At 44.0% G+C, this 17140-nt stretch overlaps 1 protein-coding gene across 2 annotated transcripts in view; it reads right to left on the reverse strand.

The window, feature by feature from the left end:
* The window catches only part of LOC124414724 (hemicentin-2), a 142551-nt gene that overhangs the window by 39485 nt on the left and 85926 nt on the right, over window positions 1–17140 (reverse strand). For both annotated transcript variants that reach the window (XM_046895760.1, XM_046895759.1), the window contains exon 5: window positions 10761–11102. In XM_046895760.1, the coding sequence (XP_046751716.1) occupies window positions 10761–11102 (342 nt within the window). The remainder of the gene's footprint in view (window positions 1–10760; window positions 11103–17140) is intronic.

Consider the following 17140-nt stretch of genomic DNA (forward strand, 5'->3'; position numbering starts at 1 on the left):
CAGTCATTAAATTATTTTTATCCCCTGCAGGTGAATTAAAATTCAGCACCGGGGATACGTGGAAGAGGAAAAAAGGAGGAAGGAAATTGGTGGGGCGGGGGGGGGGGGGGGGGGAGGAAGTGATTTTGCGCTTTAATCAAAAGCTTCGAATTACCGGAAATTGACGCCTCGACGCCCAACTCCGTGGGCGGTATTCGATTCGGTTCTGAACAAGCATCGACAACCGAAACTCCGAAGCTCAGCTACTACCGAAGCCTCTCGTTCGTTTCGCTCGCTCGCTACAACCGCCAATTTCCATCAAATTCTTGATTCACTTGGGGATGGGGGTGTAGCGGGTGCGGGTCAAGGGGTGGAACTTCGATCAAACCAATAACGCATCCACCCTGCGCTAAAATAGAGAGAGAGAGAGGGAGAGAGAGAGAGAGAGAGAGAGAGAGAGAGAGAGAATGGAGTCTACCTTGAAGCAAGAGTGCAGGTCTGATATGAAGGTGGTTTTAGACATTGCACGCTTCGCTAGTATAACGTAGGTACCTACGACATATTAAAGCCACAACTTTCGCGACGTTTTGCACACTTATGAGTGCTTACTGGAGGGAGTTCGTGCAGCGTTAGATCATCGTCTACGGTTATAAGCGGGGTAGTATAAAAGGTATATATGGGGTAAGTAGGTAGGTACGTAGGTAGAGAAGGTTACACGCCGCAAGAAGGGAAACGAAGAGGTGAGGTGGAGAAGTAAAACGGAAGAAGCCAAACAACCCTCCGGTGGCTTGTTAGAAATATTGCTCAAACTGTTGGTTATACTCGTCGTCGTCGTCGTCGTCCTCTGCTGCTCCTGCACAGCTTTGTGTAACCTGTGCAGTATATCTCGAAAATTCGGGGATTCAAGTCGCGGGAAACGTGACAGCTTACTTCTCGTTGTTGAAAACCCTGCTATTCTCTTCTCTGTTCTAAATTTCGGTTCTAAAGGGGTTGAAAGGGGGGTTTGTTTTCACGTTCAACAAAAGCAACGCTGATATTGATGATACTAGAAGAGATCATTTTACTGAGTACTCTACAATGAATCTTTAAGGAACTTTTAAGACTTTCAAGTATTAGTATGATTTGCCGAGTTTCAAACGGTTCGAAAATCGCAAAATGACGTTTCTTCCTCAGCACGAATCTTTGACATGATGGTTATACCTGATACTGGAACCCTATGATACATTAGAAGGGACGATGAAACGACTCGCCAATCGCGTCATAACCGCAAGTTTCGAGGTATATGTATAAGCTGATTAATATCCGCAGCAAGTTGATATTGGCTCGAAAGATAAACGTTAGAGTAGGTAGTAATTTGCGCCCTCTTGACTTTCGACTCGTCAAATGATCACAGGCCAGGAGAAATACTACTCCAGCAAAGGTTGAAAGGTGGGATGAATCATAAGATGGAAGCAAATTCAGTGAACTAATTAATTACGCTAATTGAAAGCTGAAGCTAAATTGTTCTTTGTTCTAAGTATTGAGTCTAAATTTAAGCGCAAGTGTAGAATACAAAAACCATGTCGCCACATTGGAGTACCGATGAGAGGACGTCTTGAGAATGGTATTGAAACGAATTAGCTCAGAAGGCTTAGGTAATCTGAAATTTCGACAAAGTCGAACAACATTATGTGTGCAAAAGCTGGTAAATAATTATTTTCCGCTACTCATTAACGTTGAACCACACACGTCGTTACCTACGGTAACTCATACCGGGGATTGTGTCAACCATTCGACACGTAAGCTGCGGCAATCCTCAAAGGGATTTAGGTTTCAAACGAAGCGAGAGATAAACCAGCGTTGAAATGCCTCGTATGTCAATTTACATGACAGAAACCACAACACCATGACATTGGATCGTCATCGCTATCATCATAATCATCATCGTCATCATCGGCAGTATCGTTTCTTCACCAACGTGTGTTGAAGCAAGTGTTTCTAACCTGGTACAAAACAACTGAAATCTCAAGGTACAGTTCCAATTCTTCGAGGCAAGACACTGCATCGGTAGGTATATAATCGTTATCAGCATGACGATGGCGAGGAGGAGGAGGAGGAGGAACGAGATGGAGGTGAGAGGCGTCGTCTCGGCGTCGAGGATATTAAACGCGACTGGCAATGTCGAGACGAGACGAGACGAGACGAGGCTCCCGGAAGACGAGCTCAGCGTCGTCCTCTCGACTCCAACGTCGTTGTCACTCTCCTCCTCGTCGCCGGTTACCAAAACAATCGCTTTCCGCCTTATTAAGGCGAGCACAACTCGGTCGGGGTTGGATTGTGTGAGGTTGTCCCTTCCAACCGAAGAGACGACCCCGTACAGCATCTCTCATCCTCACCCCGCGCAAGTGGAGGAAAACGACGTGGAGTATAGTGAAGGAGGATCCCCGGGAGGTTGCTTCTCTCCATGTACCTACCGACCGTTGTTTGTCATATCCGTGTCATTGTGGCGACGGCGGCTGCTGCCACTATAAGTTCATTTTGTCGGTTCTCCTCTCCTCTCCTCTTTCCTCTGGTCCATATCCATCTCTTTCTTCTCTTCTCGACTCTCCTCTTCTCGACGATGCCATTCATCCGCGCACAGAGATAGAAAGAGAGGGAGAGGGAGAGAAATAAATACAGATAGCTGGCTTAACTTCTCTTCTCTTCTCTTCCTCCCTCTCAACTATGGTAGGCAACAAGGGTATGAGGGGCGAGAGTCTTTCCAGGGTTCAAAACGACTCGCTTTCACGATTGTTTCACAACCTTGCAATTAAATTTAATACAAGACCCACGCCGTTCTTCTTCCAGCCGTTATCTCTCACTCTGTATACGTAACGTAATACTACCGGCTGTATAATACACCTACACCTCGCAATGAATTATTATTTTAATTCACGCAAGTTAATTGCTAAGCAGCTAATTATTAGACTCCTTCTTAACTTCACTGTAGACCTTCCCCCTCCGGCTTCCTAATTGTTAATTATAATATTCTCGCATTTCCTTCGAGCATTTGTTTGTGTATACGTGTAATGATACCTTTGATACGCAAAGCGTATTGTTAAAAGTTTCATTCAAGGGGTAAAACAATACTTTTTCTGTTTTTTTGTACATATTTCAAACAAATATGTAGGTACACCCAGAGGATTTTTAAAACTCCGATATCTCATCCACAAGATACAGAAAATTGTACTTTCCGGACTGCTGTCGAGTCTCTGTTCACAGAATCGAATTTTTGAAAGTTTAAAAAAAATTCCCGTACCGAAGAGAGCCGTGAGTAAATATCATATGCAAATTTCATATAAAATATTGCTGATGAAATAAAAAACAAAAAAACTAAATCAGGTCTTTTAATCGACATGAGTATACGAGTACTTGTATATTTGCAGCCACGTACGGATGAAAAAATATCGCAACCTTTTTCGAATCACGCCATTATACGAGGATGTATGAACGTCAATGAATACGGGAATGATTTGAATGCGTTGGGATATACATATATCTGTACAGATTATTTAACATTTCACATTTCACCATCTCTGCACTCTCGTGTAACGTTTGCGTATAGTTTTCTCCACTCTCATCGGGATTCTCTTTGACGAGTGGTATAGAAATGTGGGGGGGAAAAAGTAAAATTTCAAAAGCAAATACGACATACGACTGGTAACGAAAAATATCATTTCGCATGTCACACGTAGCTGTACGTGATTCTATCAAATATATGCACAGCTGTTTTCGTTCTCCATGTAAACTTCGCACACCTACTACCCGACTGCCAGGATCGCGCGAATCGTTTGATCTTGTCGCGCGAAATAATTCGTCGAGGGAGTATATTCGACCCCTGAAGACCGGCGATGAGGGGGGTGGTAAGGGAAAGTAAGGGAGAGAAAGTGAAGTGGGGCTGGCGGAGAACGGACACTCGTGTTAATCCAAACGGTCGGTATCCGGTTCTCTCGTCGGGGGCAAGGAAGCGGTTGATCCTGGTCCAGCAGTAAACCACTACACGTTGAGCTCGTTCCTTGTTAAATTCCTGTATTTAATATTAGACCAGTACAGCGTTGAAGCTGTTTAGCGGCGGGTCTATACATTAACGAAGCTTATTACAAGGGGGTCTATTAGCTCCTTGTTAACGCAGGAACGAGAGAAGCCAGGCGGCATGGCAGCCAGAGTTCGTGCTTGAAAGTTAGGGTAAGGGAGGACCCTCGAGGTTGTTGCCGAGGCAACTGGCAAAGCCCAACATCCTTCGACATTGGGGCCCAGGTCACAAGCATGTAACTGTGTGATATCACAATAACGAGTAATATACACGAGAGTATAATATCCTGCTGCACAGAGATCGTCTTTGAATAATTTTTGATTGTGATAAATCGCGTTACGGCTCTGCCTGTGATGACGAAGCTGAAGTATGTAAGTCGGTACTTGACGTTAACGTGCCGAAACGTCACTGTATGAGCATGTTTTGTTTATTCCCGCCTGGACCGTAATCTTATTTTTTTTTTTACCTAAAAAGCGGGACGAAAGTAGATCTCAGATGAAAGACATAATCCCATATTTCCCACAAATTATATTTTTAATTTTCTTTCTTTTTATATTTTTCTATTCAGTAGCAACGATTCGCCGGCTGGGGTGGTGGTGAATATTCAAAATCTAGCCAAAAACTCGCTACACGTATTGTTATAAACTTTTAATAATTTTCCAGTTTTCAATCTAATAAAATAATAACACTCATATATACACGAATAGACGAATTATAACGTTTTTTAATCAAAAATTTTCAAAGTACTCGAAAAACTCGTAACATTTCGACGAATAATGAATTGAAATTAATTACATTCCATGAAATTTCATTAAAGACGAATTTGCCTATGAGAATGGATATTGACATTGCGTGATTACGCAATATTCAATGAATTTCTATCAATTTAATAACATATCGGATATCGGGGGGGGGGGGGGGGGGGAGGCTCTGCGAATAACGTGGCCACAATTGACACGGAAATAAAGTCCTCCGTGTAACAACGGAATAAAATTAGACTTTATTCCCTTGTGACATAATGTACTGTTATCACAGTTTACTAAATTTCAAATAATCGATTTTACCGAAACATGCATCGTTACTGTAACGATACACTAACTTCATCCTCATACTTGATTAAACCGTATGAACTACAACTCTCGATATAAGTTTATCCAGGTGTGACGTTATCGGGCTCTTTGCGATGGTTCTTTTCACAAATAAAAGGGGGTAAGACGCTGTACCAGAATAAGAAACGTCTCTTGTTTTCCTCCGAAATTCAGGAACTTGGAAAAGTTTTTCAGAGCATAGAACCCGAAAGAAAAGAAGAAGAATCTCGGTGATTATCGACCGGTGGCAGCGGCGGCGGTGGCGGCGGCGGCAAAGAAGAAGAAGAAGAAGAAGAAGAAGAAGAACGTACATAGCAGGGGGTCAAATGCCAACTGCGAAACGGCGAGTGAGCCGAAGGGTCGTAGTTCAGAAGATAAGATTAGGAAAAGGGATTGGTGGAATGACCGGGTTGTGAAGAGGCGGTGATCACCGACGAAAACCCGCTGCGAACAAGTCGACAAATGTCTATGGCGATGGTAGTGGTGGTGGTGGAAGCCAAGGATGGAGGAAGCGAAGGCGAACAAAGATGTTTATGTAACCTAATTTTCCGGCTGATTGGCGCACGCGTCTCAACCCCCGTTGCTCCTCTGTATATACATCTACAGCCACACTCTTTTATCTGGGTACATGCCCACCGACTTGGTCTTCGTCGTCCTCGTCCTCGTCGTCGGCATTGCTCCGCCCCTTCTCTCAGCGCCTTTTCGTCCCGTGTGCCGGGTGCTTTATCGTGATTTAAAGGGAACCTGCTTTTGTTTTCGAGTCGCGAGGTAGGCCGCCTCAAGTAGGACGTGGGCGCAAACACCCTTTCCATCCCCCCAGCCCCTCTTTTGCAAGGTAAAATCAACACGACCGAGAGAACTCCGCTACACAACCACCCCTATTACCCTGCACCACCACTGTTTGTTGATCGTCTCCTCAGCCGTCCGTTTTCAACTCAAAACCTTGCTTACACATTCCTCCTTTTTTTCTGTACACATACCTGCACTGTACGATTACAGCTGATGTGTGTATAATAATTTTATATCTACTGTTGAGTGAAAAAAAAGAGACAACGACATACTAATCACAATGACGAGTTATTGAAAAATTATAAGATCACGAGTTATTTTATACTTTATGGATATACCGTATAGATATAAGGAGAAGCAGTAGCGTAGAAACGTGATGAAGTACCGAGAAGGAGAAGAAGAAGAAGAAGAAGAAGAAGGGATGATGTTGGTGGAATTTCTTTGATCTTCGGGAAGTTATTTTCTCGCACAAGAGTAAACGACGATATTTGAATTCATCAAAGAAAGTGGAATTTCCATCGAATTTTCTCAAGCTTGCAAATTACTATAGTAACAACTACGAGCAAAATACATTTTCGAGACAATAGTGAAATACACGGTATCCAGTAGTCCTGAAAATGTCCTTGAATTTTTCTTTCTCCTTCAAAACGGTCGTTGAAACTTACATTCTGAAAATACTCTATTTTTAATGTCCTTGAATAACCTGAAAATGTTCTGGAATTCGTTACGAATTTTTTACTGGACACGATGAAATAGTAAAACCATGCCCACCAAAAATTTCCGGTTGCTTTGTCTGTCTGGGGAAAAAAACAGCAACAAAGAGAACGATACCGTGAGTTCTTCTTCTTCTTCTTCTTCTTCTTCTTCTTCTTCTTCTTCGAGTAGATAAGCTTACAAAGGAGCGCGAAAATGGGAGGAAGGGGGTCTGACTGCTAACTCGAATAATAGTTCAGTGTTAACGGTCCGACTTGATTAGGAAACTCCGGACCCTTTCGGGTCTGGAATACCCTGCGGTGGCGTGACTGTACCAGCACCTCTATCGCCATGGTTCAAAGACAGTTGACTACTAACTTCCAGGTTTACCTTACCGACCAGGAAGCCTGGCTTCATACACGTCTCTAATGAAACCCAGTGACTAACAGCAGCATCAAGAGTAGCTATCCAAAAAATCTCTTCAATTCATGAACCATTGCTCAGTCTTAGAATGCAAGATGTTCCAACGGTTACCATTCGTCCTGGTTTTCACTACCATATCCCAGTATTCTCCTTCTTTTCCTCACATCGACTCTCCAACAACTCGCCTTCCACTAAAAGTTCCTCAGGACAATATCTTTTTGATTGCGGGTCCCTCCCTCTCCGTGAATTTCCCGTTCTGGAGGGGCGAGTAGATACGGGGGATGATTCGGGGTCGGGCAGCTGTCGCCCCACGACGAGGAGAAAGGCCGAACCAACTCCTCAGCGGCAAGTCTCGAGGTCCTCACCTCCTGCGGAGGAGGCCTCTAAATCAATTACCAGTTCGGGCCGCGGCTCCACCCCAATGGGACTCACGTTCTCGTGTACGTGCCCTCCCCGCGACCCTTTGTCCAAGTTTTAACCCCATACGCGATGTAGTCCAACACGTGACGGCATCTCCCCATGCTCTTGAGCTACACATAGACATAGATATACACGTGCACCACCCTACGCTTGGACCTTTATTGTTTACCTCCGAAGGGCCGCTGGATGTACCTGAGTAAACGGCCTGGCTACTCCCCAACGCATTCGGGGTGTACGTGTATACGAAATTGATTGCGGCTCGAGCAAATAACGGGAACGGTGTAAACTCGAGGGTGTTACACGTATAGAATACGAGCCGTGAGCAGATGGTGAGTTCTGGTAGCAGGTTGCACGAATCTACAATCGTGTTATCGAATTCCCGGAGGTATAGTATTTCGAATAAAAAGAAGCACGTTTCATTCATCGTGTACCTAAGCATGTATTCCATTAAGAGACTGATATTCGTACGTCGAAATTCTCAAAATTTTTCAGACGGTAGAGATTTATTTCCATTAACGATTAATTTTTATCTAGTTCATATATGTTGTAGTGCGTCAAACACTAAGAGACAAGTATATTTTTTACCTACTGAGGGGTGAAAACAACCCCCAAAAACGATCACCCAACGGAGTGATTTCTTGATCTTGAAACATTTCATCGTTAGTTTCATTCAAATCCATCAAGCTTATCAAGAAATCACACCGTTGGCTGCCCATTTCTGGGATCGTTTTCACCCCTCTAAACTATTTATAAAAAAAAAACGTATTTCTCAGTTTTCGATACACTACAACGTATATAAACTAGATCAAAATCGAAGTGGTCCACCTACCTAAGGTTCCTTGTAAGCTGCACTGGCTACTGTGAGTCGAGTTTGCCTGGAATGCACCGTATACCTACGTATACCTACACGCAACAACCTGTATATATGTATTGTGTATTTGCATCTGGTTCCCACCGTCCGTATCAAATCTCGCTGATGGTTTGACTGGTATATGAGTGCGTAATACAGAAACCAGTTAGCGCAGGTGTGTCTCACGAACTGGCGTAATTATTCGAGTGAATGGTGAATCAGGAGTTGGTATATATATATATATACACAATTCTCTGCAAGTACTCGCCCCCCCCCTCCCCCTTCCCTCTCGACATCAGCCTCTGGAGGAATCTCTGCGGTTGCATCATGGCGAAATTAAGGTAGGTGGCGAAGGGAGGAGGGATGAGATGTAGCAGGTACTGAATTATGAGTAAAATATCCTAAAAATGAATTTCCTTCACCACCCCCGGTCTTGAAATGAAAATAATTCTTATTGTATACGTATATATTCATCCATACAGCCTAAATCTAATTTTCCCCAGAGAAAGCGAAGCGATAAATTATACTAGTACGAATTAAAATCCCTAAAAGGGTAATTTACACCCTTAACTGAGACACGGCAAGGCAACGCGTTTCTCTTCCAGTCATTTTCCCAACGCTCAAGGGTGTGTATATATATATATATATATATATATATATATATATATATATATATATATATCATACAGTATACCAAAGTATTGCAGAATTTTTCACCCGCATTCGCGCAGCATTCAGAAGCAGCTGACTCAACCAGTGGGTGGAGGTGGGGCGGGGGGTGAAAATGAATCGTATGAAAAAAAAGTGGGGAGGAGAAAAAGAGGGCGAAGGAGCTTCAGCACCGTTGAAAGGAAGCCAATTATGACCATAGAGGCGAGCTCGCGACTGGTGACTGCAGCGAAAATAAAGATGAGGAGAGTGAAGAGTGAAGAGTGAAGAGCGAAGAGCGAAGAGCGAAGAGCGTCGGATGAAGGTAATCTCGAGGCAGTAGCTCCACTTTCATTCTTCCTCACGATGCGATGCAAGGGGTTGGTTGGTTGGTTGGTTGGTTACTACGCGAATTTCCACCCCATCATATCCACATTATTTACACATCTATCCATGTTAGATCCATCGATCACGAGATCGTAGTCGATTCCGTGTGTCAGATGAAGTCCCAGTGGCGAAGGAATGGAAAGGGGCAACCGGAAGTCCTCGCCTCGAGTGTCTCGGTAACGGAAGTTGGGTGAAATTTATGAGGCCACCGGAAAAGTCAGTGATCCCGGCCATTAGGTGTCTTTGTAGGCGCGAAGGGATTACGAGAGAGACAAAACGTCCCTCCACCTTACGCCTGCCTAACTTCTCCGCGAAGGTTGGGAGGGAGACTCTCGAGGGTTTCGTACCTACTAAGCATCCCGGCAAAGCGCATAATCTAGCCTCAGACAAGCCCAGCCTCCCCGACTTCCCCCTTTCATTTTTTGCCCCCCCCCCCCTCCCGCCCCTCTCCCTTTCGGGCTAATCCCCTTATAACCACCCCTTATAACCTCCTGTCCCCTCTCCTTCCCACCCTTCGCCGGCAGAAGCTGAGCTTGCAGAAATCGTACATAGGAGCGGTAAACTTTCGTCCGAAAATAGCCTCTGAGGGACTTTGCGACACACCCACCCACCACTGGGATTCACAACCACTTTCACCCCCCAACTACCCTCTTCTCTTCGCAACAACCCCTGTGAAAACTGACGAACGAACGATTCATATCGCCGGTTACGGCTATCGCTCAAAACGCTGGATGTTTCGAGGGTGACGTTGCCCCCCTCCACCCCCTCACCACCGGTGGCCACGAACTCATACACTAAATTCTAACAAACTTTGGTTAGAAGACCATCTGCGCGTGTGTTTAGAATTTCTATCGCGAGTTTATATATTTATTATTATAACAACTAAGGGATATGTACGTAAATAAATTTGAATATCGATAACGGTTGTTCGATAAGTCAAAACCAAATTTACGACTAACCGTGCAAACAAAATGACTAATTGACAAACAGAGATGTCAGGATGGCCATTAAATTTACAAAATTCAACGCACATTGGTAGTTTTCACCCTCCTCAGGGGTGTCTATAGATAGTATCGGGGTTTGCACCTATTCTTGGCGTAAAATCGTACTGTCTCAAAATAAATATTCATAAAAATGTCGCTCAAGATCACTGTCCAGAAAAATGTTGATAATTCACCCTATTTTCACCCCCATTTTAGGGTTTGCTGTTTTCAATATTATTAAATTTTTTACATCAATTTCGCATTCGGCGTGAAAAAACATATACAGGAAACGTAAAATTGCACTTCCATGCCAAAGTACTAGACAAGGTAGTTCAGAAAGGGTGAAACGCTCACGGTCACGAAGAGAAAAAAGATAATAACAGTTTCGCTTAAAAACAATAATAAATACTCAATAAGAAATGAAAAACGAAATAGAGAGAGAAGCTTACATTGCACGTCGAGCAGTATGCTGGCGTTCATCGGTGAAAGAAGTGTTACGTGCCTGGCTACGCAGGCAATAGTGGCGTTGTGATGACCCCTAAGGACGTTAAGATGAGCTCCGCTACGTCGGCCAACAACGGACGGTAGTATCGTCAGATTGTTAGGCGGCTGTTCAGGGCCGTCTAAAGTTGCCTGAGAGAGGGTCATGCCCCATGACAAGACTGGTGGTGGATTCCCACCTTCGACACCGCACTCGAGAGTAAGTTCAGATCCCTCTTTGACCGGAACGAACTGATTTCCTGGATCCAATCGACGCCCGTCTATCAGTAGGTACGTGGCTCTTGGTGCCTCTGAAACAATAAAGATTGGATTTTTAAATCTGTCATTAAAAAAGAAACAAAAAAAAAGTAACTCTTTGGTTTAAAAACAAAAGAGTGATAGAGATAACGATTCATCATCATTCTTTCTACAAGAACATCAACTTTTCCAAAGCCGTCAGCGATTGTTATGTACCTATTTAACGAAGCAACAGGCAGTGAAGCAGGAATAAAAGGGAGAAGAAGGAAATCTCGTAAATACGCCCCCTCGTTTCTGAAGTCACCGGAAACGGATTCCGGAGTGAATTACTGTTCGGTTCTGGTTATCCGTTCGATATCCAGAGCACGATAAGGATAGGGAAAAGACGAGTAGAGACCGATTTTCATCGGTAGAACGTGCGTGGGGGGGGGGGAGGGGGGGGGGGGTGAAAATCTCGTTGAGTTATGGGGTCAGCTGCACGCGCCCAGGTGTCTTGACGTGGCGCCATGAAGTCGAATGAAAGAAATTGCCTCGACCCCATGCGAGAGTGGTTAGAAGATTTCAATACAATTCCAAGGCGATAAGGAGACGTCGTCGACCTTGTACCAAAAGCCGCGTGATGTCGTGAGAAGAGGGAGAAAGAGAGAGAAAAAGAAAAAAAGAAAAAAAAACGGGAGCTGCGGAACAGAATCGAGGATATCGATTTTGTATCAGACACACCCGCGACGGCTCGTGACAAAGCGTTATTTAACACCTGAGGGTAGCGAGAAGGAGGAAGAAAGAAAGAAAGAAAGAGAGAGACGAATAGACGGTCAACGGCGTGCGTCCGTCGAGAATAAAAAATCGATCCTTAAAACGTACAAGGGAAAATAGGGAGCGAGCGAAGGATGTAAGAAAGAATGGAAGGAAGGAAGTGAAGAAGAAAGAAAGGAAGAAAGATGTGTAGCCAGCAGATCCCCGTTAAACCCTTGGCGGAGTGAGGGGGGTCTGAGGCAATCCAATCGGGGATAGGCTAGACGGACAGACTCAGTCGTAGAACGATTTCTGGAAACGGCAATGTCTCTTCCAATAATCATCCAGATTGCTTTCGGTAGCCAATAAATAGGCAAGATTTAAGGGTGAATTCCAACCGCCATCCTACACCGCTACTCTCTTCTCTCTCTTCTTTCTTCCTCCTCTTTGGGTACCGCTATCTCTCTGTCTTTCTCTCTCTATCTCAATGCGATGCGATGGGTACACACGCACGAATGCTCTCGCCAAAGTAACGTTAACGTTTATACGCGTTCACATTCATCCATCCCCCGGGGCCGTTTCTTCTCGACCGTAGCCCCCCCCCCCCCCCCCCCCCCCTCTCACCCCAGGATTGCCTTAAAAGTCTGAACAACGCGCAGCAGACGCTACGGTTGTTTCACATGATGCGGAAAAATTATCTATATCTACTACTACGTTTCACTTTTTACTAACTAACTATAACATAACCCCTACCTCCCCCTCGGTTAGCTACTTTGCGGCACGACCAATTCCGTCAAAACGAGTCAAACGGCTAACGTATACCTACGTTCGGTTTATAGTCGTGAATTTTCTTCTGTCTTGCTGACTAGACACTCTCTGTTATTGGTTTTTTAGTTTAAGGAATATGGAAGAAATTTAAAATGCCTCTACTTGGGTGGGTGCATTATATTATATTTTTTTTTTTTTGTATATTATGTTATGCCGTTGTATAGAATTGAAATAGAGAACACTTCAAGAATATTTGCTCACACCGTGTTTTTCATGTCTTGAAGAATCAATTTTTCAAATTCACCGTTTAAAAGTTAACGGTATTGAAAATTTTTAATCGATCCAATTAGCAGAGGATCAAGCACCGACAGTACAATCCATTGAAATGCATCGAATGTGTATATCAGTAGGAATTATTTGAAATACTGTATAGCTGAAATTTTTGAGAATTGAGAGCCAGTTTCTAATCCAAAGTCGATCCACCGACCAACCATTACAAAGTTTGATAAAAAAAAAACAAAAAAACCATCTGCAGTAATCGTCGATATCGACAACGTAAGAATAGCGATGTAAGCAGATTGAATAAAACTGCAAATATATGTAAAATCTGAAGTTCGGAATGAACACGATTGCCTAATGACTGTATCAGCTGTTATAGTTTTAGAGGTCTGTACGAGGATGTTGAAAACAAAAGAAGTGAATAACAGTGCGTGTTTAGGGTAGCGTAGCCACGTGGAAAAGGTTATTTATACGGCACGTGGAGAGAAGAGGCAGACAGACAGACAGACAGACAGGCAGGCAGGAAGCGAAGCGACAGAAGAGTAAGAGTGAGAGTGAAAGAGAGTGGGAGAGAGGATAGCGATGAAAAGGGAGATTGAGAAAGAGAACGAACGAACGAACGAACGAACGAACGAACCAACAATTCATCTTTGCCAGTGTGTTTCCGTTGGGAACGGGTGGTAGTAGTAGCTGACGTGTTTAATACACGCCACACTTTATCATTCCCTGGTGGAGCTTCGAAAGAACAACACAAACCGAAGAGAAGAGAAGAGAAGAGAAGAGAAGAGAGGAACAAAAAACCCACTCGAAGGGTGATTGAAACAAAAAGCGAAGAACCCGTGGGTACACAGCCTTGCTCACACGCATGTGCACGCCTTGTATAGGTATATATTATCATGCATATTTTAGCATGTTATACAGAAGCCGAGTCGACCTACACCTACCATGCCCACCTCCATAATTCGTTATAAAAACACGTTTTTCACGCCACCTTCATGCATATATCCATACAGTAATTTCTACTGTACCTGACAATGAGGCATATATATACAAACAGGAGGAAGAGAGATGGGAGGAGGAGTATGAGATAGGGGGATTGAAACAAGCATATAATACACCTACTTCCAAATTCTCATCTCTCTCCCTTTCTCTTTCTCTCTCTCTCTCTCTCTCACTTCAAGCAACATATTTACAACACGATAGGGAGATGGTTTTAAATTTTCCCAAAGACGCGCCAGCGATCCGTTCAAAAACGCGTCCGTCGACGAAACGCCAGACAGACTCTACGCGAGAGGGATGCAGAGTTTGAGAGCCCTTTAAAATGCAAATATCCTAGCGGGAAAACGCGCTGGGCTTACGAAAAATTGCCCCTGTCCATCCCGGGGCAGAGATTGGCCGGGCAACGATCACGACGAGAGCAGACGGATAAAAACGTAGTAGAAGAACCAACCAAGCCTCCCTTTCGCGTTTTTGGCAACGTATGTACGCGCATTCCTATATCCCGGTTGGGAAAACGTATGTATGTATATGTGCCCATAAAGCACGAACGGAAAAACCGCCCTCGAACGCAAGGGTCGAGGTCCTCAAACCTGCTCGTTCATCTTCACTCGCGCCTCCCGCCCGATTTCACACGGAATAAGAGGAATAACATACGCCCGCGTTGAAATGTGTTTAGCTACCCTTTTCCCCCATCCTCACCCCCAACCCCTCATATTTTTTTCTCCCTCGGAACACTTTTTTCCTTGCAAAAAAATCCGTTTTTTTTTTTTTCCGCCGATTTTGTTTCTAATTTTCCTATTTCTCGACAAAGGAATCGTGAAAGATTTTCACATAAATTGAAAATAAAAAATTTTACGAGTGACCGAACTTATCATGGAAAAATCGGAAATCAAAAAGCTTTACACGTTCTCCGTTGAAATTCTCCTCGATCTCGTCTTTTTACCTGCGTACAATTTTTCCTATATAATAGAGAAATGGAATGGGATTAAGATGAGAAGAAAAAGTAAATAAAATATCGGCGTTAGTACGTGGCTATAAGAAGAAACAAATTCCATCTAATATTGAAGCGAAAATGTTTTCATCAAATGCTTCGTACATTTAGAGAAAGAGCTCAAGTTTTGGTCGAAACGTAGTTAGCCCAATAATAGACACTAATTGTATTTCTCTCTCTCTCTCTTATTTTTCTACTTTATACACTCTCGCGAGTAGTGCAGTGGAAAGAACGGCCAGCGTTCGTTGTTCTCGAGGAAATTCAGATTGACAGCACTTTAGAGAAGCGTCCATCCCTCCCCCTCTTCACCCAAGGATCTGCTCCTTCCTACCTGTAGACGTCAGTCTCAGCAAACTCTAATTCAGCTTCGGCCGTCGGGCATCAGGAAAGCACGATCCAACGGCTCGTCCAGCCTCTATTCTCTGACCCGCCGACTGACTATTTCTGACGTCGATCCTCCCATCGACATTTTTCACTTCGAGAAGACGACGAAGGATGCCAAAACCCGGATCCCGAGAACAACCGAAGCGACGGTCCGTGACTTTTGACACGTAAATATTTGAAGCCTAAAACCACCCTTTCCGCGAATCTGCGAAATGATCCATCGATCCATCGTCAAAGTGATGGTTTTTTATGAGACCCGTTACATCAGACGTCGGAGTGAAAAACTGTGTCCAAATTTTTAAGCAGATAGAAAGAAGTTTCGTTGTTTGATATCGAAATTAAGTGATTTACTGCACACCGATGGACGCTGGCGTAGCAAATGCAGCGGTAAATATATAAGGTTAGAGTTTACTTTGAAACTGTAAGGTAAACAGTACATAGAAGAGGAAATTGAATCGAAAGGATTCGAATTCGTCGTTTCCTCCTGTCCAGTCAGCCAGCGAGCGAGGTACCTAACCGTATTTATTCGTCAAGAGAAAATCTTTCGACTGCAGTTTTATCTCGTTTCCGATTCGATGGGGAGGGAGTAGTAAGGTAGGTAGGGATTCTCGTGTGTGGTACACAACCTAGTTGCTAGATCGTTTCCTGGTGGAAGAAGCGTCAGAGTGAAAAAGAAAAGAAGACGAGATAGAAAGACGTATAAAAGTTGGTCGCTTGCCATGCCCTTTGAGATCCTTATGGGATCGCTCGTCCCGCTGAGACCACGTAGAGTAAACACCGAAGAAGATAGGATAGCAGAGGAAGAAGTGTAGATATTTTCCATCCCAGTTTCCGCTTCAAGAGTTCACCGTCTAGTGTATCAATTACCCCGCGAGTTGTTGGAATAAAAGGAAAACTGACAGATAGTTAAAGGTGAAAGGAACCGCAAAGGAAATTTCTGGAGACGAGTCAGTTGTTGACAAGTGGGAATACAATTCCGTGTCGTTTGATTACCTCGACCATCCGAGATCCCGGACGATTACACACCGGGGGTTCTCGTGTCATGTCGTCTCGACAATTCGCGTTAGACGGTACAAACGGAACATTATCGAACCGGAAACAATGCGAGCAGAATTTCAGGATCGATAGAATCAGGACATCGAAAGATGCGCACCGATTCGACGTAAATCCCTCCCCATATTACACGAGTGGAATTTTCATACGGTTGAAGTAGTCCAATCCAAAAGTGACGGAATTATTCTGAGAGTGCATCGCTGCCCTCGTGGTATGCGAGTTATTGGCTGGCAAGTGGTCCCTTTTCAATTTCTAAACACCAGCAGCAGCAGCAGGAGAAGAGATATCCACGCGATATTCATGGAAGCATGTCAATTCCACCGAAGGTAGAAGGAAGGAATCGTTGGAACATTGAGTGGGAAACACCATCGAACGCGTTGTCTCCGTTAATATACCATTAATTAGAGGGTCACCCTCTCGGCTAATCAATGGGTAGTTAGTGGCCAGCGAATCGGGACTCCTACGCATCGCTGGTTTAACGGTGCTACCACGATGCGATGCTGCGTTGTTGAAGGACATACGGGGTGCAGTGCTTTGATGCTGCACTGATTAAACCTGCGTCAACTACTATACGTAGAACTGAAACCCCGACGGAGTTATGATTATTCATGGAAATTTTGGACCAAAGATTTAACGAGATTCACGTGGCTGTTGAAATCCACAACCCTTCGTCCAGACTGTTATCGTCAAAGGTTTGAATTCTTCGAGTTCTGAAAATTTACGATTCCTTGTTTCTCTTTAACATCTGTCGTTATAATTGTCCATCCACGGTTGAAAGATTCGCAAAGATCTAAAGATTCCAATGTTCTTCAGATCGTCTCGAGTTCACCGAGACTCTTGATCTTTCCGAAACGCTTTCATTGTACAGGTATAATACGATTCACT

This window comes from Diprion similis, chromosome 14 (assembly GCF_021155765.1).
Source record: "Diprion similis isolate iyDipSimi1 chromosome 14, iyDipSimi1.1, whole genome shotgun sequence".
Classification (NCBI taxonomy): Eukaryota; Metazoa; Arthropoda; class Insecta; order Hymenoptera; family Diprionidae; genus Diprion; species Diprion similis.